The 27,711-nt window shown below is 33.2% G+C and overlaps 2 protein-coding genes across 4 annotated transcripts; one reads left to right on the forward strand and one right to left on the reverse strand.

The window, feature by feature from the left end:
• Window positions 1–2,024: 2,024 nt before the first annotated feature.
• On the forward strand, window positions 2,025–4,283 carry LOC146945747 (uncharacterized). 2 transcript variants are annotated; one of them, XM_085744022.1, is made up of 3 exons: window positions 2,025–2,145; window positions 2,884–3,214; window positions 3,307–4,283. In XM_085744022.1, the coding sequence occupies exons 2-3, from the start codon at window positions 2,891–2,893 to the stop codon at window positions 4,111–4,113; spliced, it is 1,131 nt and encodes a 376-aa protein (XP_085600148.1). In that variant the 5' UTR covers window positions 2,025–2,145; window positions 2,884–2,890; the 3' UTR covers window positions 4,114–4,283. The 2 variants fall into 2 exon arrangements, with proteins under 2 accessions (XP_085600148.1, XP_085600147.1); XM_085744021.1 differs by having other exon boundaries at window positions 2,065–2,145; window positions 2,775–3,214.
• Window positions 4,284–14,218: 9,935 nt separating this feature from the next.
• Window positions 14,219–23,850, reverse strand: LOC146945748 (subtilisin-like protease SBT2.6). Of its 2 annotated transcripts, none has more exons than XM_085744029.1 (11): window positions 23,743–23,850; window positions 22,101–22,319; window positions 21,445–21,589; window positions 20,928–21,322; window positions 20,494–20,589; window positions 20,333–20,405; window positions 19,768–20,053; window positions 18,247–18,572; window positions 17,824–18,091; window positions 17,021–17,302; window positions 14,219–14,974 (listed from the first exon to the last, which is right to left on the reverse strand). In XM_085744029.1, the coding sequence occupies exons 2-11, from the start codon at window positions 22,277–22,279 to the stop codon at window positions 14,568–14,570; spliced, it is 2,457 nt and encodes an 818-aa protein (XP_085600155.1). In that variant the 5' UTR covers window positions 22,280–22,319; window positions 23,743–23,850; the 3' UTR covers window positions 14,219–14,567. The 2 variants fall into 2 exon arrangements, with proteins under 2 accessions (XP_085600155.1, XP_085600154.1); XM_085744028.1 differs by having other exon boundaries at window positions 23,507–23,850.
• Between the last annotated feature and the right edge of the window lie 3,861 nt (window positions 23,851–27,711).

The raw sequence follows: 27,711 nt of genomic DNA on the forward strand, positions 1-27,711 counted from the left end.
TTGATTTAAAAAAAAATATAATTGAAGTTTTTCATGCCTACAAATTCAGAATATTGACACTTTAAAAACATAATAAATATACGATATATACAATATTATGATTAAAATTTTCCTAATATGCCTTTCAAGGGCAATGACAAACAAAAAATAATAATATTTTTATGAGTAGTATTTTTAAATAAACTTCTTAAATTGAAATAATATAAGTTTACTTGACCATAGAGGACATATCTAGTGAGAATGACTTCTTTATGTGAGAATACATTATGAGCCTTTAGATTAAAATTGATTTGCTGAGATTAAAAGCCTCATTTAACAACATGTGTCAATGAATCTCACTCAATTCCTTCTCTCTTCTCTCTATTAACTATTCTTCTTCTTCCTTCAATAGCTGATGTTTCTTCTTCCCCCACTGATTTATTCCGGCAACCCCAACACTGCCCGGCGCAAAGCACGCCGTCACCACCACCCACCGCTGGTTCGTGGACGGAAACCCCATAACAGAAACAATCTCAGCTCTAATTTCAATCTTGTTCTAACTCCTCTTCTTCTCCCTCATTCCATCGATTCTTCTCCCCATGACTACAACAAAGTCATCTTCTCCATACAACAACCTTCATTCACCATTTAATCTTTCTCCATACGCACCAGCAACATTAGTAATTTCATCTTTCAAAGAACTTGTATTTGTGTTCGAGATGTGAAGCATTGCAACCCTTCCAATTTTAATCTTTATTGGTCTGGTGTTGGATTGATTTTATAAATTGGGTTTTTTTGTTTATATTTTTATTTGTTAAAGGATAAAATGACCTTTCTATAGGTTAGTAATACAATATTGGTGCTCTATTTATTTTTCCGATCCTCTGTGAAGTCATGGAGGTTATACAATGAAAAAGACATTATCCATCTTCAAAAGCTTTAATTTTGGCTCACAACCATTGGTTTTCTTCTTCTATTTATCAAGAACCACCAGACACGCTGATTCAAAAAAAAAAAGAGGCATGTTAATTGCTGGAAATGTGCCATGAGCTGATGAATATTAGACGAGGAAGAAAGGTTTAAAAGAAATGATAAAGTAGAGAGAGGCATATGTGATGTTAAATGAGGCTTTTTAATCTCAGCCAATCAATTTTAATCTAAGGGCTCATAATGTATTCTCACATAAAGAAGCCATTCTCACTAGATATATCCTCCTTGACCATATACTTATATCAAATTACTTTGGAAGTTAATGGTTCACACTTAAAATAATCAAACCTTTGCTTGCTATAACATTGAAAAGGGAAATTGTATAATTGATTCAAATTGATAAAATCGTTGTAGAATAAAACAAATCAAAAAATAAATAAACTTCTCTAAATCAAGTTTAGTTGCAACAAAATCCTTGAAATAGCCACATTGAAATAGCCATGAATAAATACAGGTTCTTTAAAAAGGTAAAATTTGATACTCCATCCGTCCCTTAATGTAACCTCCCTTTGTTTTTTTCACATTTCTTAAGAAAAGCTGTCAGTGTAATTATTATGTCTGTTTTGTGTGTTAATATTATCATATTGTCCTTTGTTTGTATATGTATTAAATTTGACTTTTTCAATTTCAAGATAAGTTAGTAGTATTAATTAGGGGTATGTTTAGGAAAAAAACTAATAAATGCATCTAATAATTTGAAAAGGGGTTAAATATAGGGACGGAGGGAGTACTATTTTTATTGACCGAAGCAATTGCGAGAACATAGTTTACAATCATCATATTCTTTATGAAAGATCATGGCTGTGTTTGGTAAACAAAAAAAGCTAGCTTATAGCTTGTTGGACTAGCTTATAAGCTCGTTGGATGAAAACGTGATGTGTTTGGTAACAAGCTTTTTTCACGAGCTTATAGCTTTTTTTGAGAAGCTATATCAAGTAGCTTTTTAGCTTATAGCTGATAGCTTTTTACATTTTCTTCCAATAATAACCTTATTATTTTATTTTTATTACTTTTGTACCCTTCTGTAAACAAAAGCAACTGTCCCACTACTCACCACTCACTCACGTTTTGTTTTCCTCTTCTTACTATTTCATTGCTTCATATCATATTCACTCTTTGCTAAGAATTGAAAATCCATGGTCAGAGACTCTTTACCAGACACGAGAATTGATTAAGGTAAGAATTTTCATATTTGTGTTCTTTCTTTAGCACGTTATAAATACTTAAAATTGTTTGAAGGTTTCCACTTTTTTTTTGCATTAAGTTTTCAATTGACTTTATTGGAAAAGAATTGGGGTTCTTCCTCAAAAATTCAGAAACAAGAACTAGAAGAAAATATGTTAATGATGGTAGTATTTTTATTTGTTGATAAATGTCTTGATTCATAGATATTTGTTGTGTTTTTAAAACAAGGAACATACCTTACCAGTTACCAGTAACTAGTGTAGCTACCTTCGCCACCAATTAAACGTCACAGGAAGTGTACTTGGTCAATCCTAATAACTAGGAATTATAAGTTGATCAATCCTAATTACTAGGAATTAGTTTTGTCACGTTCCAGTAAATTACAAATGGGACTGCATATATAAAAGTTACGCATATTTTTTCAGTGTATTTTTAGCTCTTTTCCTCTGTAATTGCTGGAGTCCTTTCGTTTTTGTTTCGATTTCGTTATCATTCCGGTTGTATGTTTTAGAATCTTTAGCAAAATCTAGCTCATTTTGTTGTATTGGCTTCAGGCATTTTTGTATCAGGAGTTGTGTTAGTCCATCTTTGTTTTTTTCTCACTGTTGTTTTTTTTTTAGCAATATAAGGTGACATTGGCATTGCTTGATTAAATGAGATGTAGAGGAAAACTATTTATCACAAATTATTTGTTATAGAAAATTGATCCATTAGTTTGTTTTGATAAAGTTATAAGATGGAATCAAATAACGAAAATATGGAGGGAGGAATGACTTTTAAATGGACCGAAAATGACCATGAAAAGATTTTTGCTGAGCTTTGTATCAAGTTCATTAGGAAGAACGGTCGTGTATCATTTAGATGGAAGGAGATTAACCAAGAGTTTGAATCTATCATTAAGCGGAAATGTGTGGACAAAACTTTGAAGAATAAGTATGATTATATGAAGAAGGATTGGCGATTGTGGAAATTTTTGAAGTTTGGAGAAACTGGCTTAGGATGGGATCCTCTTACAGGAAAGCTTAATTGTTCAGATGAGTGGTGGGATAGAAAGATTAAGGTTAGTTTCTTTCATGTGTTCATACAATTAAGTTAGAATAAAAAATGTGAGTAAGATCTCTACTTTAATGTTTCAATATTCCCCTTTTGTAGGAGAAACCCGAGGCTAAAAAGTTTCGTAATAAGTCAATAGATCCTTCACTTGAGGAATTATGGAATCAACTATTTGAAGACAGTTATGCAGATGGGACAGAGAATGTGGCACCCTCTATGGATCCTAATTCTGTTCGACCTGCGAAACATTTGATTGTGAATGTTGAGGATGAAGATGATGAAAGTGGAGGAGAAGATATGAATCATTATGAGAGTGGAGAGGATGTTTATGCTGCATATAATCGATATGATCCTCGTATCAAGGACTTATTAAATAATGATAGTGCATTTTGGCCTGATTTCATGGAAGGGGCTAGCGGCAGCCAAGTGCCTACCCAAGGTGTTAGAGCTACCCAAGTATCTAGTCAAGGTGATGAAGCTACCCAAGTACCTGCCAGACATGTTGAAGTTAACCAAGTACCTAGCCAAGGAAATGGTACAAAAGAAACTGCATTCACTCCAAAGGTGGCTAAGAAAATCGTCAAGGAAAAGAGGAAAGGAAGACAATCAGGAGGGGCAGCAAAATTAAGCAGTCAAATAGATGCCTTAGTATCAAACACTAGCACTGCAGTGGAGATATTGAATTCTGATGACAGTTCGGGTAAACATGACAATGCTAACTCAACTGTTGCAGCTGCAATCACAGTTATTAATAGGATGGTTGCTGAAAACAATCTGGAAAAAGGGAGTGCTTTGTGGTGTTTTGCACTTACTCTGATTGAGAATGAAGTGAGACGGGACATTTTTATGAACATTGAGGATGATGATGGAAGGAAATCTTGGTTGATGTATATGCAAGCTAATTAGAAGTGATATTTTTTTTAACTGTAGTTGGTTGTTTCAATTAGTGTTTTTTTAGTGGATATGTAATATTTAAAGCTTCTATGAGCATCATATGTTTGAATTATGAGATGGGAACTATGTATTTCTTTTTCTTTTTTTAATCATGAGATGGGAACTATTTATTTTTTATTTATGAATGATTGTTTTTATTTGGTTATGGATTTTTTATATCGTTCTTTTACTAGTAGGTACATCATGGATGCTGAACGAAAGAGAAAAAGAAAAAGGCATGCACTTTTTTGGAGTGTGACATCTTGTGCAATAGGTGCAATAGCTACATATTACTATAAATATATTTTCAAAAAACCATGCATGACTTCACGTCAAAAAGGAGAAAATTGGGTGCAAGAGATACTAAATGGGCATCCTGTTCGATGTTTGAATGCCTTTAGAATGGAGCAAAACTTATTTAACCAATTATGTGAAGACCTACAATCAAAATATGGATTGCAGGCAAGTAAAAGAATGTCAGTGCAACAAAAAGTGGCAATATTTTTATATATACTTGCAAGGGGTGCCTCTAATAGGGATGCTAGAGAGCGGTTTCAACATTCTGGCGAGACTATCAGTAGAGCATTTCACGAAGTTTTGGAAGCCATTAGTGGTAGGAGCAAGGGATATATGGGACTTGCACGTGATGTTATAAGACCAAAGGATCCAACTTTTCAATTTGTGCCACCTCAAATTGCTGATGATGAGCGATACGTGCCCTATTTCAAGGTAAATAGTAAAATACAAAGTCTTTTTTTCATCTCAAAATGAGCTCCTAATTTAACTTGTTATCATAGGATTGTATTGGATGTATTGACGGGACCCATATCCCTGCATGTATTCCGGAGGCAGATCAAATGCGTTATAGAGGGAGAAAAGGAATCCCTACCTTCAATGTCATGGCCAGTTGTGATTTTGATATGTGTTTCACATTTATATCAGTTGGATGGGAGGGATCAGCACATGACACACGTGTTTTCCTTCATGCAATCAACACACCAGCATTAAACTTTCCAAAGCCACCACAAGGTATTGTTATTTTAATGTTTTTTTTGTGATCAGTTTTTTTTACTTATAGCTAACAGAGTCTAATTTTTGCTTTCTTTCTTTAATAGGTTGTTACTATTTAGTTGATAAAGGATATCCAAATAAAGAAGGATATTTGGTTCCTTACCCTAAGGTAAGGTATCATCAGTCTCAATTTGAAAATGAGCTCCCAACCAATGCTCAAGAAGCTTTTAATCGTTCACATTCATCTCTTCGAAGTTGTATTGAAAGATCTTTTGGAGTGTTGAAAAAAAGATGGAAGATACTTGGCCAAATGCCAAAGTATAGCGTAGAGACCCAAATTGATGTTATAATTGCTGCATTTGCATTACATAATTATATTCGGATGAACTCACATGATGACTTACTCTTTACTATGGTCGAGCATAATCCAAATTACAGGGGTGATGAAGAACTTCCAGATGTTTATGATGCTGATACAAGCAATGAAATTCCAGAGGATAGATCAACTACGATGAAAGAGACTCGTAACAATATAGCCAAGTTAATATGGAAATGATAGTAATAGGCATGTTTTTAATATTATTTTGTCATATGTATTTAAAGGATCTTATTTTTTCTAAGTTATTTGGCAAGTTTGATTTATGGTGTTTGGTAGTAATACATTTTATTATTAATTAAAATTGAGCCTTGAATCTTGTTCAATAATTCGTTTGATCCCTAATGTTGATTTTAATGTTGTGTACATGAATTAAGGTTTTGCGTGTCTCTCTTCGTTGAATTTCCTCGTGATCTTTCTGCTACTGTAACAGAAGAGAATGTATGTGTTGCTCTATGATTCTGATACAATATTTACTAGATTTATAAAAGCCTTCAAAATGGGGAGCTGACAGTAGCTCTGTGGGACTGTTTGATGATGTTGCAGCTGCTTGCAGCAAGCGTTTTGCTTCCTGTGTTTTGGTTCTTTTGGGACCACGCTGCTATTTTTTTTTCTTTCTGTCTATAGGCTTTGTTTTTGGAGTTTTCATGGTATTTGGTGATGACAGCAGCTGCTGGTGTTTTTGTGGTGTGCCTTTCGGTTTGGCTTTGTTATGCCAGACTTGTTTTTGGACTCTTTATGTATTTTTCACTTTAATTGCCACTTTAATCCTTGTATAGAGTTGCAAGTTGAAATGAATAAATCTTAATCTTAAGTATATAATAAAACAGTAGACTAGTGTGTTTTCACATTAGTTCTTTAAATTTTTGTCATTAACATAGTTTTTCAAACATTGAAGTGCTCCATGTTAGTGTTGTAAATAGTTTGGGAGCTTCTTTTTTCCCATTGTTCTCTAAAACATCACTTGAAAGTGAAAGTATATTTTTAGACAGAAAAAATGTGTTTTTGTCTAGAAGTTTACTTCAAATGGACATAAAAAACCCACGTGTTTTTAAGGAAGTAAATTTCTTAATGGCAACCATTGCATAATGTAGGAAATAATCAAATGAGTTAAATTGGTGTTGATTTACATTCTCTTCGGCCAAATTTCTTAAAGGAAGTAAATTTTTGTCATTTTTTTTTCTCTTTTAAATCAATGTCATAATTCTTTAGATTTGTGAAATGATAATTTAGGCACTTCAATGTATATGATCGAATTTATTCCTTTTCAAATTTAGCATTATAGAATGTTTATTTTGATGTATGAAGAAGGGACCAAAGACAATACGTGACTTTCATAGATTTTGATGAATAAATATTTTCAAAGGTTATACTTTTTTTTGACATAATTTTGATTTTTTTTAAATTAAATTGTCATGTACTTTTAGGTCATTTTATATTTATAACAGCTAATTTTACCAAACACATTATTTTTAATAAGCGAGCTTTTCAGCTATAAGCTATCAGCTATCAGCTACCAGCTATCAGCTAGCTTTTCAGCTATCAGCTAGCTTATCAGCTATCAGCTAGCTTATGGCTTCTTTTTATCAAACAGAGCCCATGTGTCTCCTTAAATTTATTCAACAGGTAGAAGAGCTACAACAAAACAAATATTTATAAAGACCATCCTTTGATTGAATTCTTGTTTACTATCTATGACCCATTGAATTATCAGCAGAGTCATTGTAAACAAGACAAAATATTCATATTGTGCTATAAGCATTCGATACATGCAAAAATTATGTACCAAGAAGACTTTTTTTTTTTGAGAGAATGAACTAATATGACTTAAAATTATATGTTGCAAATACAAAATATTGATATAATATTGTAACGTGCAGTACTCTCTTTTTTTCTGGAAAAACTCTAATAATGTTATATCCCATAAAGTCATGATCCCAGCTAATTTAGGGTCATTTCTACAATTCCAAAATTGACCGTATATTCCTATGTTAACCTCGTCGGCTTGCTAAACGTGAGCCATATAATGTTAAGAGCACTGCAAGTGCAAGGAACCCATTCTCGAGCATCATCCACCAAGATAAATTTGCACCAATTTTGGGGAAAATAGAAAACTGCAAGGAGTAGCTACAACAAGTAAGTCATAGAGGGAATGTATATCAAAGAACAAATAATATCAACCCATACTATAATGTGAATCCTACACTCCAACAATGAAAAAGCTTCAACTTGACTGTAATCTTCTATCAAATGAACACTTAAAAATCACATTTTAGTTAGAAACTTAGAACTCCTTGAAGCAAAACCAAAGGCTCAATTTTCATCCCAAAATATTAAAATAAAAATAAAAAATTAGCTTAAATTACCTCATTGTTCATATATTCAAAGACCAGCTCCTAGAGTTTGCCTTCTTAGCACACCAATTCTAAGGTTATGCATCTCAGATGCAGAGGGAGATAAACTAATATAATATAGTCACCAATACTAATATGGACAGATTATTTCCTCATAGAGAAGTATGAGAGATGGAGCAATGGAAAACGATTGAAGTTATTGTTCACAACTCGTATCACTGTTTTGGAGACTTAATCTGCATTTTTTTTTAGATATATTGCATTTATGATGACCAGTTACAAATGAAAGGTGAACATTTTTGCAGTGAACTAATTGGATAATGTCATTAGTTGTTGTGGTAGGCTTTGAGCAGTGAACTAACGATCCTATCCACCTCACCAACAGGGTTCGGAACCAAGGGTCCTGCCATTAACACAATAAAAAAAAAGTTATGTAAGTATGAATTCAAGTATATGATAAGAGTTTGTATTTATGGAGATTGCATATATAGAGAACTTGTACCGGTCAGAGCATGGTATGCAAGGAAGGCATAAACAGATTGTACATATGGGGAAAAAGCAGGTTCATTGCATGGATATATATAGATGGATAGACTACCAACTAAAGAGTTATGCGGTGCTTTGGAAATACACACAAATTAAATGCCTGTAGTAGAATATGAAAGGCCTCATAAGAAACAACTTAGTTCAAGATTTTTGGTGGTGCAAATTTGAATTTCAAATTCTATAATCAATTTGCATGGCAAAACGTGTTTGTAGGATTTAAACATCCAAGGTCATTAGTGTAGATAAGCTAGCGCCAAAGTAATTAAGTTTAGGTTTACAATTAGGGTTTGGAGATGTACCTTAGGATTAGATATAAAGTAGATAGCATTTGTAACATAAAGTAGGACATGAATCGGATTATCTCAGCATCTATAACTCATAAACACAATTTCAAAAGCAGTACAACCAATTCACCAACAATACTCAATCATAAACAACAACATTATGTAATCATTTATAATCCAATAAACATTACATCATCAATCCTTCCTTCTGGGTGAACTAAAGATTTGTCAACAAATTGCAGATTAACAATTGTAGGCTTGGCTTGACCAATTTCCAATTGCTTGAAAATTGACTTAGACACTAGCCCATAGATCACAAAGAGCTTTACCACCCACCTATAGAACAATAAACAATGAAGCTGTCAGGATCCTTCATCTTTGTAGGAATTTTGTGCCTCTTGGTAAAACTTGTTTTCTCTTCATCTTCCATTGTGTAATGGGTGCATGATTCCATCTTAAATGCATATGCTTCTTTACCTATTCTTCCTTCGTAACTCTTCAATGTGTCTTTCCTTCTTCCATCATGTGTCTTTTGCAGAATTGATGACTTTGTCTCCCACTTTCATTTTTTTGTTCATTTTTCAAATAAACAATTAAGTATTTTATCCTTCTCTTTCATTTTCCACACCCTTTCATTTGTCTCTTTAAATTCAATTCATCTTCTCTTTCAAAAATTCCACATCACAAAGTTTCTTCATACGACGATCTGACTTTACCGAATAAAACTATTAAAATGGCTATTGTATCGACTGAGAACTATAAATTTTCTTCTTTCTTTCTCTTTATTAAATTTTAGTAGAGAACTCCATCAGAGGCATTTTGAAAGAGCTGGTTTTCCCTCTTTTGAATTATTATTTTTGTATTGTGTATTTGTTCTTTCCCCTTTCTTTTCTATGATTTAGAAATTAATTTATAAATTGTTCATCTTAGACCCCTTAAGAGTACTTAATGCACCATACGAAATTTTACAAACCACATGCTTAATTCTAGTGCAATAACCTAGACTATCAAACATATTTTTCCCTTTTGACTATGAAAAGAAAGGCTTACACCAACACTTCTATAAACTATTGGTCTCGGGGTCTATGAACTAATATTGCCTTTTCCCATATATGCTCACTCCTCCCCCTTGTAATATTCAAAGCCACTTGGACCTCCTTCAAATAGTGGTGTCTTCCTTTCCGTAAAGGATGGTATCTGTAAAATGCCCAAAAAAAACTTTGGTAATGAACATAGCAACAACAAAGTCTTGTCTTCATCCTCCACATTCACTTCAATGTTCGCTGAGTCATCAAGAATCTTGTTAAATTCCATCAATTGCCCCGTGATAGGTTTAGACTCCACATCTTGAATGAGTAGAGTTGTTGTTCAACAGTTGCCTATGAGACAAAGATTTCATCATGTACAATCACTACAAGAAACATTACCTTTTGCCAGGGGCAAAATCCCTGAGAAAAGGACAGAATCCCTGGCAAACTGGACGTTTGTGAGGGAATTTCCCAGGGGCATAAGCACTCGCAAAAGCACTCGTCGCTAACCTTTTGACAGGGGTTACACCCCTGGGAAAAAAACGAGGGGCTAAACCCCTGGTATATGGCCTGACATTTTCCCTGGCATATTCCCTCACTTTCTTCTGCAACTTTGCAGGCTCTGACTCCGACTGCGATGACTGACTGACGACTGACTGATGGAAAGTCAAGTCAGATCCCCAAAAAACCAGGGACATGCGAGGGGTTTAACCCCTGGCAAACGTCCATATTATTTTTTTTAAAAAAATGTTTTATTTATAAAAACGTATCTTTTATTAATTAATTAAATATTTTAAAAATAATTTTAATTAATAAAATGCATTTAAATTAATTAAAAAATCGATTTTTTTAAAAGTTGTTTTTTAAATACAATTAATTGTTTAAAAAATCATTTTTTTAAAGAAATATAATTTTAAAAATATTTAAAATTATATTTTAAAACACAATTAAATGCTTACAAATAAAGCAACATAACACATACAATATTGTATTGTTTTATTTTATAAATTGATAAAATATAATAATAGATTTTAATTTATTAAAAAAACAGATTTTAACATAATTTTAATTTTAGAAATAAAACTGATTTTTAATACACTATTTTTAAAAAATGTTTTCCAACAATAAAATTTTTTAGTATATTATTTTTTATGAAGTATTTTTATTTTAAAACCAGTTTTTTAAATTAGAAAAATTTAAAAAAAACAGATTTTTAACAAACAGATTTTATTACACAAATTTAAACAGATTTTAAAATTTTAACAAACAGATTTCATTTTAAAAAATTTCAGATTTTTTTACTACACTACCGATTTTGGCTAATTTAAAAAAAGGTTTTTAAAACCAGTTTTATTAAATTAACAATTTTCCGTAGTAATTAAAAAACATGCATTTTTTAAAAACCGATTTTGGAAAAAAAAAGGAAATTCCAAATTATTTATTTCTATATAACATTCTATATAGTTTTCTTTATTTATTTAAATTCCGAATTAAAAAAAGGAAAAAAACATTTATACATTTATATATATTTAAATTCCGAATTAAAAAAAGGAAAAAAACGTATTCTTTAATTATACAATTTTAAAAGTAATTTTCTTTAATTTAAATTAAATTAACAGTATTATTATTTTTTTCTTTAATTATACATTAAAATAATTTTTAAAATTTATTTTAACAAATAAAAAACTGATCTTGGAAATCCAGAGAAGAACAAATTTACTAACTTGTTGAAGCTTGATATGAGAGAAGAACAAATCCAGAGAGCAAGTTTAGCAAGGATCCACAAGAGGAGGCAATACTTGAACACTGATGCAATAAAATAATTTATATATCAGTAAGTAGTAAAAAATAAAAACACAAATAAAATAAAAGAATAGATTTTTACCAAATTAGAAAAGTTTCTTGATGTTGAATAAGAGTAGAGTGTAGAAGTGAGTAGAAGTGTATGAAGAAGATTGAGTTGTATAAATTTTTCTAAGTCTGAAACAAGGGCACAAGGTTACGTTGGTTTTTATAGAAGGAAATAATGCCAGGGGTTTTCCCAGGGGCTGCCCCTCACAAATGGCAGTCAACTCATAGTTGTTTCTAGGTGCAGATAGGTGCAGAATGGTAGGAAAAAAAACCAGGGATTTGTGCAATATCACAGGGCTTTAACCCCTGGCATGTCAACTTTTGCAGAAGCTTTTCAGGCTCATGTCAAGTCAACTGAGAAATTGCAGAGATTCATCACCTTTTTGTCCATCCCAGGGGCTTTCCCTGGCATATTCCCTCGGTTTTTGCCTGACAGTCACCTACTTTAGTCACTTCAAGCCTGCATGCAACAGATTCTTGAATTTCAATTTCCCGCCTTGCAATAAGTGAGGGGTTTTGCGAGGGCAAACCCTTGTGTTATATGCCAGGTGTTGTCCTTGGCATTTTCCCTGGCAAATTTCCCAGGGGTTCCAAACCCCTGTCAAAATCCCTGGCAAAATGTCATATTTCTTGTAGTGAATGACTCCAACTTAGCCCACATTGATGGCGCGGTAGCTTCCATCGCGACATCTCTCAAAATCCTATCTTTGAGACATAAAAACAACACTATTTTCCTTGTCTATCATCTCACACTTCTTCTCTTGTGTCAAGGTAGACGACAATGCAGCTTCACCCTTTAATGCTTCCACACACTTTTGTTGTGTCAAAACCTCTTGCATCTTAACCTTCCACAACCCAAAATCATTATTTCCGGTGAACTTCTCGATGTCCCACTTTGAACTCATGATACACATTTTACCAATGTACTCATTTGCCCTGCGATGGCCGCCAAATGTTGTGAATTCGAACAAATAATCTCACCGATAAACTTAGATGTGTGGAGCAAAGAAAGTAGTAATCAATAAGTAAAGTAGTCTCATGCAACAACAACAACAAACAAACCTATATATAAGTGTGAAACAACACTACAAGCATATTCAAAGCTTCCTGTAGTGTTTTCTCTTAGGATTCATCGAGTGTGGGTGACTTGAAAAATGGGTAAAAATTAGAGTTTGTTCTTTGTGAGTTTTCAAGCTAATTTCTTGTAACCTCTTTGTATCTGTCTTATCAAAGTGGAAAGGAGAGCTGCTCTCTCCTCCAGAGTAGGTCATTTTTGGACCGAACTGGATAAACAATATTGGTGTGTTGTTTTCTTCCTTTCACTCTTATCTTTGTTGCTTTGGATATGCTTATAGTGTTGCTTCACACATACATCTAGGTCTGTTTGTTGTTGTTGCTGCTTGAGGCTACTTTACTCATTGATTACTACTTCATTTGCTCCACACATCTAAGTTTATTGATGTGATTATTTGGTTGAATTCACAACACCTACATGTATGATCTTCTTCATCAAAGGGGATGTATAGTTGTTTCCATGTGCAGTTTGTTTGATCATTCTTATGAACCGGTTGATCACTTATTATTACATTGTACTTTTTCGAAGGTTCTGGAGTTGGTTTGACTCTATTACTCACCTTCCAATTTCTACTGACTTTTTATCTTCTGTTTTATCTTTGTTATACATTTTAGACAGGCCGGAGTTATCAACTCAAAGATTTATTTTATCTATTATCATGAACATTGTTTGGTTAATTTGGCTTTGTTAGAACTGATTGAGGTTTCATACCAACCTTATTTCTTTTCAAAGTGATCTGCATTTGGTTATGATCATCCATGTGCATTTGAATACCATAGTCTAATACTAATTAAGTATAATCGTGTACAATAGTCTAATTTTAAGTCCTTTTATGTAGCAGACCAATTTTGTCATAGTTAAAAGTTTAAACCATAAATCTTAAGCCTTAAATTCATGTTCTTCTGTCAACATTTATGTTGTGGGATAACATGAAATGCAATGGAAGGAAATATGAAAGATGGAGACTGGATTCCCTAATTTTCAACTAAGAATGTGAGGTCTCCTAAGATAACAAATTGGTTTTTGTTAGATAAAAATTTTAATTCAAAGAGGCACACATTATGTGAAGTTAGGGAAAATCACAACCTCAACGAGAGGGTTTGATGGAATTCTAACAATATGGTGAGTATAAATTCAAAGTCAAGTTACATATACTGCAAATAGAATGTCGAATCATCTGTGTCAACCCATTGATAGTAGTAATAAATATCAATACTTTAATTTATCTTATGAATCATGGAAATTGTAGGAAAGAAGATCATAATAATCAGCAAGAAAGCAAGCATAGGCGTATTAATGTGGGAAATACTCATAGAGATTCATTAAAGAATGAATAAGATTGATAAAAGAATGAGAATTGAGTACAATGGTGTAGCTTATTATAGTGACTTGGAGTAAATAACTCCCTAACTAACTAACCAGCCTACTAACTCCAGTTTATCTATCAATTAACTATAGTTGATTATTCATATTGTGATAATTTCCTTCTTCAATTCAGCAAATTTATCAACAAAATAAAAATAAAGAAAGAAGCAAGAAGAAAGAAGTGAACCTTGTGAGAAGAATCAACAACCCATTAGTAAGATACTAAGATGTCTCTCTACAAATGGATACCATATATTCTTAATTATTTTCGTGTAGTACAAGTTACAACCTGCTGTAATCAAGTAAATGTGGGAGAAGGGAAAGAGAAGATACATGAAAAACTTCTGTAAGAAGAAGAAATTTAACATATCACTAGATGATCTTAGCAAAAATTTAAAATGTGGAATAAACAAGGATTCCCTCCTTACACCTATTTACCTTTACATATAATTAACATCACATATATTAATGAATAAATCTAGCAAAACATACATTATTCCCACAAGTTGCAAAGAATATTACAATGGCCAAACTAGGCTATCTTGAGTATCCATTGGCCTGAACAGGAATCCTCACTTTATGTCCTCTGCTTCCCTTCATTAAAACCTCTCCAAAACTGTATGTTCCTGTCACCGAGCGAACAGTAAGTGTCACGGTAAACCTACGTGATGCACCAGCTCTGATGGTCATTGCTGGTGGGGTGACTTCAATGGCAACTGCTGGTTGCATTCTAGCTGTCATCACGTATGTCTCTTCCTTTGCAACATTTGTGACTTTTCGGATTATAGTTTGAGTTCTCACAAGATGTGAAACTGTAATTGATGGAGTGTTTAAATTATATGGGTGGCCCATGGTTCTGTTACATGGTGAGTTTGTGTACTTCTTTATCTCATGAACATCAATGCCAGGTGTTGTGCACAAGAACCCTAAGTAGTCCTTGTATCCTGCAAAATGATAAGCAAAACTAATTAAGTTTAAATTTAAAATGTGGATGACTAACGAGACAGAAGAAAGAAAAAACAAAACACATAAGAAATCAATAAACTTAATTAATGTGGTTCACCTTAGAATCAACGGCTATGTCCAGAACCATACGGGGAAACATATTTCATTATGATCTTGCAAATTATAGATATAGTTTACCAAAGAACACTCACACATTTTGTCCAAGTTTCTCAAGAACAAACGACATTTCTCTCGTAAGTTTTCTCTCATGTTTTCTTGTATTTTGAATTAAAACTAAAGACCTCATTATATAAGAGTCCCAAATACACGAAAAAAGTGCTAACATGGAGATATCACTATTAGAATATCCACCAACAACCAACGGTCTTTAGATTTTTTTCTTCTATCATATCAAATACATGTATTTATCATCTCAGTGTTCGAGAAACAACTGAAACTTTGTGGTTAAGAAAAATTCAAGTTGGCCAGAGAGAGATTTAAGACGATGCAGACACACACAAATGTGGAGAGAGTTCAATTCAGTTTTTTTTCCTCTTGGATTGAAGCCTCTCGTGAGACTTGATGATCACCCAAAACTACCCATTCTACCATTCGTATGTTATTTCCAACATTCAATATTGTGCAAGTCCAAGCAGTGCATGAATTTGTTATGTGTGAGCCTATCAGATAGGTTCTCCCTTCTCCCATGTATAAATTTTCTAAATTTTGTTTGTATCTTGTGATTTGTAAATTGTAGATGGAGTTCAGTGAAGAATGCGCACCCACACATATTCTAGTTTTGGTGCTCAAGAATAGAGCTTCAAATACTCTTTCTCAAAAGTGATTACTCACTCACATTTTCTTGTTTTTTGAACTCAGAATAAAGACCTGACCTCTTTGTATTGGACAACCAAATACACGGAAGAGAGCTAGTACGGAGGAGCGACAGTTAGAATAACTAACACCATTCTATGGCCTTCAGATATTTGCTTCTATCTTATTAGACACATGTATCCATCGTATCAGTGTTGAAATATAAGACACAACACAGTAGACTATGCCTCAGCTAGTACTTAGCATCATTAGACGAAGCAAAATTAGATGGAAGTTATGACGAAGTGGACTATGCAGACAGAGAGATATAAGAGGATATAGACCAATTGTGCCTACGTCTTCAATAGCAGAGTAAATGGTGTGATTTCTATTAATCACTCATTAGGGATACATATTTTTTTTTTGAAGAAACTCATTAGGGATACATATTACAATCTTAAGTTTAAATGCTCCGTTGGTTGTGCTTTCAACTCCACTCACTCTGCTTGAGGGACTAACCACTTATGAGTAAATATGAGTCATACACAACACCTAAATATGTTTTTGGTACTCATAACATTAATATTTATGTTGAAGCCCTATATTTTTTTTTAGGGTCTTGTTAACGAGTGCCCACGGGACACTCTTTAAGTATTCTAAATTAGGAAATTATTCTTTACAAAAGTCAAATAGTTCAATTTCCAATACATTAAATGTACAAGTTTTTATAAAAAGTTATCATTTAAGGCCGTTAAAGAGTGCCCCGGGGGCACTCGTTAACATGTCCCTTTTTATTGGAAATGGTCCTTGGAATATATACCATTTTTTTATTTTGGTCGTGTTTGTTTAATATTATTACTTGGACCAAAAAGATACTTAAGCCTTAATCTACAGTTTACAAAGTAATCACTTTTAAAATATTTTTCTTTCATATTATCTGTTGATTACATATATTTGTTATTCTGCTAGTCAGATGCAGATTGATTTTATTCGAGTTGTCATGATAGTTAATGTTTAAGCTATATCAGTACTTCACTCCCCCCACCATCCCTTTGGGTTTAAAACAAATTCATTTTTTCTAGTTAACGCTGTCTCTCACACACAGTGTTATCTGCCTGCCCGCCTTGCCTTCTTGTGACAATTAAGTAAAAGGTAATAAATCACACACTATTCCAAGTAACTATTGCTAAGACAAGCACAATAATTATATTAGAGGGGAAAAGAAAATGAACCTGCATCAAAGATGAGCCCAGGGTCCAAGGCTGCTCTTGGATTCACGTGTCCATTCCCATAATCAAAAGGAGTGGCTTTGACGAGCTTCATAGCTTCTGTTTCGGAATATTGCTGAGATAGAATTGGGTTTCCTCCTCTGTCTAGAGTTGTTGTTGTTGTAAGCAAGGCTGATTTAATGGCAGCAGGGCTCCAACGTGGGTGTTTCTGCTGTATAAGAGCAGCAATTCCAGCAATGTGTGGTGCAGCCATGCTAGTTCCAGATACCATAGCAAATCCTTCTCCTGCTCGAGTAAAAAAAAAATTGCTTAAATAAATCAATTATAATATATTGGTATCTTCTTTTTCATGTTAATCTTCTACCCTTCCCTTCTCACATTAAACATGCAATAAATTTTCCAATAATACCAGGAACGGTGGTACTTTTTCCCATGTGTGTGCAATACCAGAAATTTAAGATTCTGATTCAAATTTATCAAGCATTAATAAAGTTTACAAGTTTTATCTGCTAGGAGAATATCCCATGTCAGGTTGGTTGCCGGTTTTATTATTGATGAATCCTCATATTATTCAAGTTATCAAAAGAAAAGAAATAATGTATAAAGTAGCACAATGATTTGAATCCTCGTCTTGTACTAAGAGGATGTCAGAGTCATGTAATGAGAAAGAACTGTACAAACTTTCTTATGCATACTCAAAGTACTAGGTTGACTCTATTTTGTGAGGGAAGTACTTTTTCCTATGAACAGATTTGACATGTTCAAACTCAACAATTAAGAAACAACTTAATCAAACCATTACTTACCATCATAGTTTGGCTCATCAGTTCCATTTCGAGACCAAGCACCCCATATCAATGAACCCGGAGCTAATATATCTGGTTTGAGAAGATCCGCCTCTTGGAAGCTGAAGTCCCTTATATTTGGCCCTCTGGCAGAGAATAATGCCACTTGTGGTGCGGATTTATAGAGAATAGACTTCAAACCATCCCCGATTTTACCTGTACCTTTGAAACTCTTCACTCTTCCAGTCCAGTCTCTTGTCGTGGAGATATTATAATAATCTATCAGTTCCTGAAAATTTAGGATTTGAAAGTTCCACATCATTTGTTAATAGCACATACTTTGCAATCATAAAAATGTACAAATGAAAACATAGAAAAAGAAGATTAAAACAGTAGCTAGGCTTTAAGTAAGCATATGGAAACAATCAAAAGCAGGTCAAGTACCTTTGATTTTCTGACATCTGTGATTAGAATCCCAGGAAGGCCAACAGGGACTGGATCAAATTTCGTTCCAGGAGAAACATTTTCTACACAAAGAACAAATCCAACAGCTCCAAGGGCCTTTGCTGTTTCTGAGACTTTCTTCATCGATGCTGTACCAACAACAAAGTTGTAAGAATAGCCACAGAGAAGAATTTTTCCCTTTATCAAATTCTTGTTTAAAACTTCTGGTCTCTGGCAATCTGTTGGACTGTACTTCATAACTGAAGAATCTAGCAGCACGTCATTTGCAGCAACCAATGTGAATGTTCCGTTTAAATGTGTAGAAGCTGCACAAAACCACTAACAACAAAAATTAGCATGCAAGGGAAGCTAGAAGACAACAAAATAATGGTTGATACATTAAATATGTCATGGTGCAAAAGCATGAAATTTAAAGAACTCCGGAGCCACATTTTTTTTTTTGACAGAACTCCGGAGCCACATTAATTCAATAATGAACTAACGAACTCGTTTTGTCACGAGCAGCATAGCATTCATAGCTGAACTCTAATTTGACAAAAAAGAAAAACCTAATTGGTAAAGCACGGAAGCCGTGGATTCGTTATTAACTTTTTATGACTATATTAGTTGGGTATTTTCGATAGAAATTCAAACTTTCTACCTTCATTCTTTATAATAAGAACTGCGAAATTTAAATGTTTAAGAGAATGATCTTGAACATTTTTTGCAGGGTTATTCTTAACTTTTTTAAAGACAGCTCTATATCATATAAAATATTGTTGGCCCGCCAACTTTGCAGATGATCCAGTTCATCATATGGTTAGACGATCATTAATTTCGAAAACACTAAGAGTAACTGCTGTATCTTAAAAAAAATTGTCTGCCATCTACATAAATCATCAGATTAAGCACACGTTGATCTTTAGCTACTAGTTTCACCAGTACAGTCTATCTTCTCTCTTAGAAAGCACAAATTATCTATAGCTTAAAATAGACAATAATTTCATAACAATGCAATAGAGTATGCTTGATAGCACTGCAAACAACTATACAGAAGACCACTAACAGCATCAATTGAGTAAATCTACAACAAATTGGTACGATTATAGCTATTGCTAGTACGTGTTTTTTGCCAACTACTGCAAACAATAATGAAATAATATGAAATCAAGTTCTTTTTCCAAGTCTTAGTTCAAAATTGATGATAATCTACACTCGGAACTAATTGATGTAATCTGCAGAAGAAAAATTTGTGACTGTTTTCTCATACTTTCCATTTTAATTTTCTTCACGTGGCACAAACATTGAAAGAATCAAGTAAAGCATTAAAATTAAAATACATATCTCCCAAGTACTTTCTTCTGTCATTACTTTCTTTTTACTTGAATCGAGATTTATTTCCATATTTTCATCAGCAACAAGTAAAATTCCACCAAAATCATCAAAACAATATCTCCAAGAACAAGTCTATGGTCAAGAAAAATAAATCTTAAGAAATATAGTATGAAATTGGAAACTCACGTGACAACCCAAGTCCTGCTAAGATTTTCCCATTTCCAAGGGTCAGATGGTTTTTATATCTACGATCATCAATTGCAGCTGCTACAGATACTATCCACGGACTATATGAAACTAATGACTTAGGAAAAGGGCCACCGTTTCCCGCAGCTTGTGCAACAAACACACCAGCTTTCACAGCCCCAAGAAGTGTGGCATCAAAAGGATTCAAAAATGTGGTTTTGGTGGCTGCTGGCGGACCATTTGGTCCAACTGAAAGGCTGAGTATATCCACTCCATCATGAACAGCCTGTTGATTCACAAGTTTAAATAATTAGACATCTTGCAATATATCAATGACAGTTAAAAAATATGAGACTATAACTGATAGTTCAATTTTATGATCATGTTGAGTTGGAGCAGGTTTTTTTAAGCAATTCAGTGACCTAGAGATCAGTGAAGGAGTAAAATATTAGAGTTTTTCATCCGGAGTCAATGAGCCAAAAATAGTACAAGACATCTTTGACATAAATATGAAGTTGGGTAATAAAACATTTGAGATGAAACACCGACATATAAACTTATATACCTGATCAAGTGCAGCAACTACATCTGCAACAAACCCTCCAAATAGTCTATAGAGGGCTTTGTACACAGCAATCCTGAAAAGTAGACAGATACATCAAGTGTTAAAACTTAAGACAAAGATCCGAGTCAAACAATGAACAGTTATAGGGAATTATTCCTAACCTGGCACGGGGAGCCATCCCGCTTGCTTTCCCAAATTCATGTCCATACAACCTCACAGGTATTCCATTTCTTCCAGCTGCAATAGAGGCTGTATGACTGCCAGATGAAAATACAATAAGAACAGTGGAAAAATTAAAAGAACGGCAGTAACCAAATAAGATATGACTTCAACCGCAACTACTGATACTACCCAATTTGCTAACAGAATTGGAGAAGGATCTGTACATATCAAATTGATAATGTTTAGCTCCTTCTCATCAGTTCTGAATTATGAGGATACATCTTACATTTAAGCATCTAGGTGTTGAAGTTTCAGAAATCTCATTAAACATAGACACTGATCACTCTTTTATGTCGAGCACGGAACCCACTATAAAGAGGGCATCCCGGTGATTTGAAGTGACGAGGTTAATAAAGTGGAAAAAAGAACTAACCTTCCATGGCCATCTCCATCCAGAGGAGACGCAAAATCAATTGCAGGATTAAAATTTCCAGAAGCTATTGCAGCTTGAGCAAAATGTTGTGCTCCAATAATCTTTCCATTACAGAAACTTCTTTTAGTCTTGGGATCAACTTCACATTTTCCTCTATATTTTGCCAGTGGTCCATATGGTTCGGTATTATGAGTCGTAAAACTCGGGTGGTGAGGATCTATCCCAGAGTCGACAAATCCAATAACAATGTCCTCTCCAGCCCTTTCATATCCTCCTCCCGTTGGCCAAACACTGGTTGGAAGCCCCAAAAATTGTGGAGTATGAGTTGTAAGTCTCCTCACTTTCCAGTCCCTCTCAACAGATTTCACGCCAGGAGCATGTCTAAGAGTTTCTACCTACTAATATAAGATTGTATAATGTAAGGAAATCAGAGTGCAGAAATGGATTTCAAAAACTCAAAACTCATTATTTTCAACAACGTAATAGTAAAGAAAGATGGCAAAGACAAAAACATCACCTGTTCTGGGGAAAGATGAACTGCAAACCCATTTATAAGATGCCTGTAGCTGTATAGTTTTGTATATGTCCCACTTTCAAACAGCATACCCAGAAGCATATCATGTCTCTTCTCAAGGTGGCGAGCATAAGAAGTCACCAACTCACTGAAAGAAATTTTAAAGAAACATGAAAATTTCAACAACACAAATGAATATCCAGTGTTCCCAATTCAGCATGCACTTAGCCTTGCTTTTTCTAAACAAAAACACTTATATTTAAAATTTTAACTTATCTGAGTAATAGTTAGCATCAATTCATATTAATAACCAATTAGACAACTATGCAGGGTGTCTAAATTCATTGTGATATGTAGGGTTATGAATAAAGGTCTGCGATTTTGAACTGGGCTTCGACATAATAGTGTTTTCTGTTACAGAAACCGTAGTTGAGCTTAAATTGACTGCAATTCTCCGCAACATTAAGGATTACAACACAACTGCAACCCTTGCTGCGGTCGCTATTGAAACATGATATGATAATTCTTAATTTCTAGAGTCTAAATTCACCACCAGTCAAAATGTAAATTGTAAACCCCTTAACAAATTAAACCATACAATTCCTATAACTACCTTTACTAAAAATCGAAAAAGCTTAAAAAAATTGAGAAAATTATACCTTGAGGTATCAATCTTCTCATCAGATTCCACAGCAGTGGCTTCAAACCCATCAATACCGCCGGTATAACTTATAATTGGCTCACCTTCAACAGTTACTATGTAAACCTCTGCCTCACCATATAACACAATGGACAATAGAATCATAAATACACAACCAAACTCCACCAACAACTTCATGTCTCACTAATGTAGCACCAACCTCAATAGTCTTTGAGATCTGTTTCATCATTTACATATCACACAGTTACACATTTTGATACTCCACATAAAAACATAATATTAATTTATTATAAAAAAATGTAAATTAATTAAAAAAACATAAAATGCTTGCTTTTTCCAATATTGTTTCCGAGAGTTCTATAGAATCTTCTTTATCTCATTCTGGTATTAAGATACCACTATGATTTGAGTAACATCGAATAAAAACAAATTGGGCCTTGTTTGGATAAACAACTTATTGAATAAGCGCTTATAAACTATGTATCTAGCAGTCGATAAAATAAAATAAAATTATTTCCGTTTAAGTTATAAGCTATTTTTATAAGTTATGTTGGAGAACTTATGAAAATAAGCTGAAAACAGCTTACAAGCAATGTCATAAAGCTCAAATAAGTCAATCCAAACAGACTCTTGGTGAAGATAAAGCTATCAATCAAGCACTCACATTTAGACCTTACACGATAATGACACGTCAACATGGATAATAATTAAATAAAAATAAAAGCAATTGAATATAACCATGTGTGACAGTGTCAACATCAAACATGTCTTCAAGCTTCTTTGGATTGGCTTATCTACCTGCACAAACAAGCTTGTTTGGATTGGCTTGTTTGAGAGAACATATGAAAACAACTTATGACATGTCCATAAGCTGTCTTCACCTTATTTACATAAGTTCTCCAAGATAACTCATGAAAATACCTTATAGATTATACAAAAAAAAAAAACAGTTTGACTTCATTTTATCTTGAAATATAAAAACAGCTTTTTCATAAGTACTTATACGATAAGCTGAAAAAATAAGTTGTTTAACCAAACAGATTAGTAGCATTCACAACGAAAATTAAAAGAAACTATAGATGCGATTAGAGTTAGTGAAAATACGTATAAGAAGTAAGTAAAATCTAGTCAAATATCGTTTTTATAAGAAATCAAACTTAGACTTAGTTAGTACTCCCATAGATTCAACCTTGCTGACAGTGTAGTGTCTCTGTCGTGTCCGTGTCCGTGTCGTGTCAGTGTCTGTGTTTCATATATTATTAACAATGATGAATATTATCATGATAAATCTGATGAGTTAATAAGTATAAACATTGTTAAGCAAAAAAACAGAGATGAATGAAGAAATGAAAGTTAGTTAGTTAGTTAGTTAGTTAGTTAGTTAATAAGCAAAACTTAATTTACCAGTGAGGATTGGATCGGAGTTACATGTAGCAATGAAGAAATGAAGAAGTTTGAAGATAAATGAAGAAAGAAGAGAATAAAGGAGAAGAGAAGAAGTGGAAGTAAAGAATCGTGGGATAGAAGAAAAGGAGAAGAAAAAGGTAGCTAATAGTAATATATGATCGTTAATGCTTAAGGTTGGTTTGATTCACATGTACGCCATTGAAATGAAATGGGGTTGGGTATAGTTTACTCACTCATCGGAGATCTAACGGTTTAGCTTTACTTGGTTGCCATAGATGGATTGATAATAATAATGGTGAGTATAGTAGAGTGAGTGAGTGAATGAGTGAGTGAGAGAGGTTGTTGAGAGATGGTGGAGGGACTCATTTATATTTGTTTGCTAATAATAATACAACACTCTCCATTATTACTTTTTAAGTTTAATTTGTGTATTCTTTTTTAAGAATTTTTTTTTTTATTAATTTGTGTATGTTTGGTATGATCGTGGATATGTCATCGATGATCCACCGTGATAATCATTGTCGCTCGTCGTGATTATTGTGACATATTCATTGTTATCCTGTATGACAATGAAATCATAGAAAACACATGTTTATATCTGGTGGGAATAAGTCAGGCAGCTCGTCAGAAGTCTATGGTCCAACCTACTTAAAGTCTAATTCGGCCAAACTCGTTTAGTGAATATGTTAGGCTTAAGACTTTTTAGAAAGTCATTTAATTTAAATATGTCGTACTAAAGCTTATAAAAGAGTCTACTAGATCTACAAGACCAACTCATATATGTGTGATTACGTATACTTTATTACGTTAATAAATTTTTAGTTCCTTCAAATTTATAATACCACTATTTTTTGCCGTTTGAAATTTCCAATGAGTTGTAAAACTTTTGATATTACTCTCTTTTTCAAATTTCAACCAGTACACATACTTTTAGTACCATCTTGATCTTCTATTATTGACATTTTCTTCTCATTCTAAATTACAAAGTAAGGAAGCCTGTTAACAATAAAATAGAAATAAAAAAACCAAGGTTATATGTTAAATGTATATGCAATATATGCTTATTAGCCTCTACAAAATGGATATAATGGCTTTACAAAATTGTATTGGATAAGGGGAAAAAATGGATGTTCATGTTCGACAAAATTTAATTGGCATATTAACCTTTTAAGAAATACATATTTACAACCTTTTTATTAATATGTCAAATGTTCTATTTAAAATCATTAGTACAAACTATTAGACAAGCTAATTGATCAAACTAGACTTTAAAAAAGTTTAACCAAACTTAAGATAATTTATTTAAGCAAAGTTCGGCTCGGCCCTGACCTATTCTTATCCCTACTTACACTATCAAATCAACAAAAGTTATATATATATGATATATTGTCACATTAGTTCATGAGTCAAAAACACATGACTTGTTATATATCATCGTTATATATATATGATATATTGTCACATTAGTTCATGAGTTAAAAACACATGACTTGTTATATATCATCAAATGATGTGATAACACCTCATAGAAGGGACGTGTTTAACATTTATATAATGACAATGTATATAAATTAGAGAAATGCTAACTTACGCGCGTAATGCACAAGTTAATGAGTCAAAAGTAGAACTTTTTTGTGTATAATCAATGCATTTGATTTTTTTTAATTTTGATTAATTGAAGGCATAAAATTTAAAAGAATATTTCTACTTTTGAGTTGTTTAACATGTATCTTAATGCACAAGTTAGCATGACCTTATAAATTAAACTCTTATTTTTCCTATATGCACAATTGTAAAGTTTTTTTACGCGTGCAGACAATCAAATCATTTAATAATGTCACCTTTTTAGATTATCATTATCTTATTAAAGTCAATATTTCCGTCTTAATTCTACTTCAGTGCTCCAAAATGAGATTGTAGATATTATTATTAGATGTAACTGTAAGTATCTATTATATCTCGCAATAATTTTGTTGTGGATTATGTTATGAGGCAAGCAAATAAAGTTCCTCATTTTATAGTTAGAGAATTTTTATATCATTTTAGTTCTCGAGATGCACCCGTGGGTTTCACTTGAGTGATATTACTTTTAGTGACATTAATGTATTTTAGATGAAAGAGAATGATAGATGAATGATTAAAATAAATTACTTAGATAAGATAAAATATTGATTAAAAGATACATAGAAACAATGTCACTAATTTCTTAAAAAAAAAAATAACAATATCACCAATATATGCCACTGTTTTATCTTGGTTTTCGGGTGTCAAACATTGATTACGTTTGAACCTTTTAAACCGGTGATATCTTATTTTTTCTTGGGAAGGGAAAAAAGTAAGCAAAACCCTTGAGAATCGAGGTCCGGGAGTTGTTTTCGCTACGGGAAGGTGTTAGGCACCCATAACGACTATAGTATCCTATAGGAACCGTCTTTAATTTCTACGCGCGCGCTTTATTTTTAAATGCTATTTTGAAATGCTATTTATACCTAAAGTTTACTAAGTGAAGAATTGGAGGGAGAAGAATGTTTTTGGATTTTTATTTTAGTTGAATTGAAGGAATTTTGTTCCTTGCCTACGTACCCGTTTAAGGGATCAAATCCACCGTAGTTCTCTTCCAAACATGTTTTTGTTTTTGTTGGTTGATTTTAAGTTTGAAAATGGGATTTTGAAGAATGAGAGAAAAAGGCCTCAAGGGCATGAGATTATGAAAAGGTGAGGTTGGATTAGTCATTTGCAAAAGAAGTCAAATACGATTATTTTCATTGAATTTTGATTAAGAAAATGAAAAGGAAAATTCAATGGGATTTTGATCCCAAGGTTTGTTATGAAAAAAAAGGTTTGAGTGAAGTTTGTTCAAGTTTTTTTGGAAAATGATTTTTCTAAGTATGAATCCTAGGCATCCATCTAAACATACAATCATAAACATACATCTAAACATGCATATTCTAACTATATAGCTAAAGTGGTGTGTGTGCATGTGTCGGTGCTTGTGTCGGTGTACATCATTAGAGTCCATTGTCCTTTACATCATATCCTAGATACATTCTATGGCCTCTTTGCCAAGAAATTAAAAAAGTGCATAAGGGACAATATTACAAAAAAAACTCCTAAGTGTTTACATTCTAACTTTGGTACAAATTAAATTGCAAGAACAAAAAGAGATGAATATGGGATGGAATGGAGATGCTTATGAAATGATGAAACATGAAATGAAAGGAGTTAGTAGCACATGACAATGTCAAAGGAAATAAAGCAAGAGAAACAATAGAACATAAAGGATGGAAAATGAGTGCAAACATGGCTAAAATTTGTTCATAGAATGCAAGAACCATATGACCTATAATTCTCACATTCCAATACATTTTTAAAGGTTTAGAATCAAGTCTTGGAATGGGAATTAAGGCAACATGATTTACTTGGCATTTTAAAACAAACTTTAAGCATATTTGCGTTATTTAACTACACAACTAACTTGTAAGCTAAGCAATTAACCAAGATTCACAACTATGCAACAATATCAAACACAAACAGTGGCTAAAATCCCCTCAAATCAAATGGCATAGGTCACCAAAATTCATCAAGCAATTTGGATTAAAATCAAGCAAATTTTCACTCATTTTTAGCACAAAATGTCACAAAAGGGTAAGGAAATTAGCCACATTATTTTTACCACTTTTAACATGTAAAGTGTTCATAAAAGTATCAAGAAACATACTAAGATCACATAGAAATTTTTAGGAATTTTTTAACAAAGTTTTTGGACATATAGGAGTGCAAATAGCAAAAAGCAGTGATGAAATAGCAAAAAAGAGAGCCAGGAACGAAAATCTGCAAAGGGCAGGCCCAGGCCCAAGGTTACTGATGGATCTTGAACTATCCAAACGCCACAGAGGCGTTGGATTGATCCAACTCCATCAAACCCTAGATCCAAGGGCTGAGAGCATGCAACACATAGTAACATAACTCAGACACATGGAAACAGAGGATCATAAGCCTACACGTGGCGAACCAAGAATCAAACGGTGTAGATCAAGAAGAGAATGAACCAGAAATGAACCGGACCGGTTCAGGTGTTTATATAAACGTGAACCTACCGGTCCAATTCATTCCTCCTTCTCTCTTCTCTCTCTACAACGTTTTAGAGAGAGAAGCTCTGCAACTTCTCTCTTCTTCTCCATCGTCTTCTCCGACGAACACCA

This window comes from Medicago sativa, chromosome 2, assembly GCF_051527215.1.
Source record: "Medicago sativa cultivar Bolivia chromosome 2, Bolivia_mono, whole genome shotgun sequence".
Lineage (NCBI taxonomy): Eukaryota > Viridiplantae > Streptophyta > Magnoliopsida > Fabales > Fabaceae > Medicago > Medicago sativa.

Excerpts from the sequence above, each read along its gene's own strand:
- LOC146945747 (XM_085744022.1), top strand. The coding sequence starts at position 2,891 with ATGGAATCAAATAACGAAAATATGGAGGGAGGAATGACTTTTAAATGG. Across the intron at positions 3,215-3,306 it reads GGTGGGATAGAAAGATTAAG|GAGAAACCCGAGGCTAAAAA; the intron begins GTTAGTTTCTTT and ends CCCCTTTTGTAG.
- LOC146945748 (XM_085744029.1), bottom strand. The coding sequence starts at position 22,279 with ATGAAGTTGTTGGTGGAGTTTGGTTGTGTATTTATGATTCTATTGTCC. Across the intron at positions 21,590-22,100 it reads GAGAAGATTGATACCTCAAG|TGAGTTGGTGACTTCTTATG; the intron begins GTATAATTTTCT and ends AATTTCTTTCAG. Across the intron at positions 17,303-17,823 it reads TGATGAGCCAAACTATGATG|GAGAAGGATTTGCTATGGTA; the intron begins GTAAGTAATGGT and ends TTACTCGAGCAG.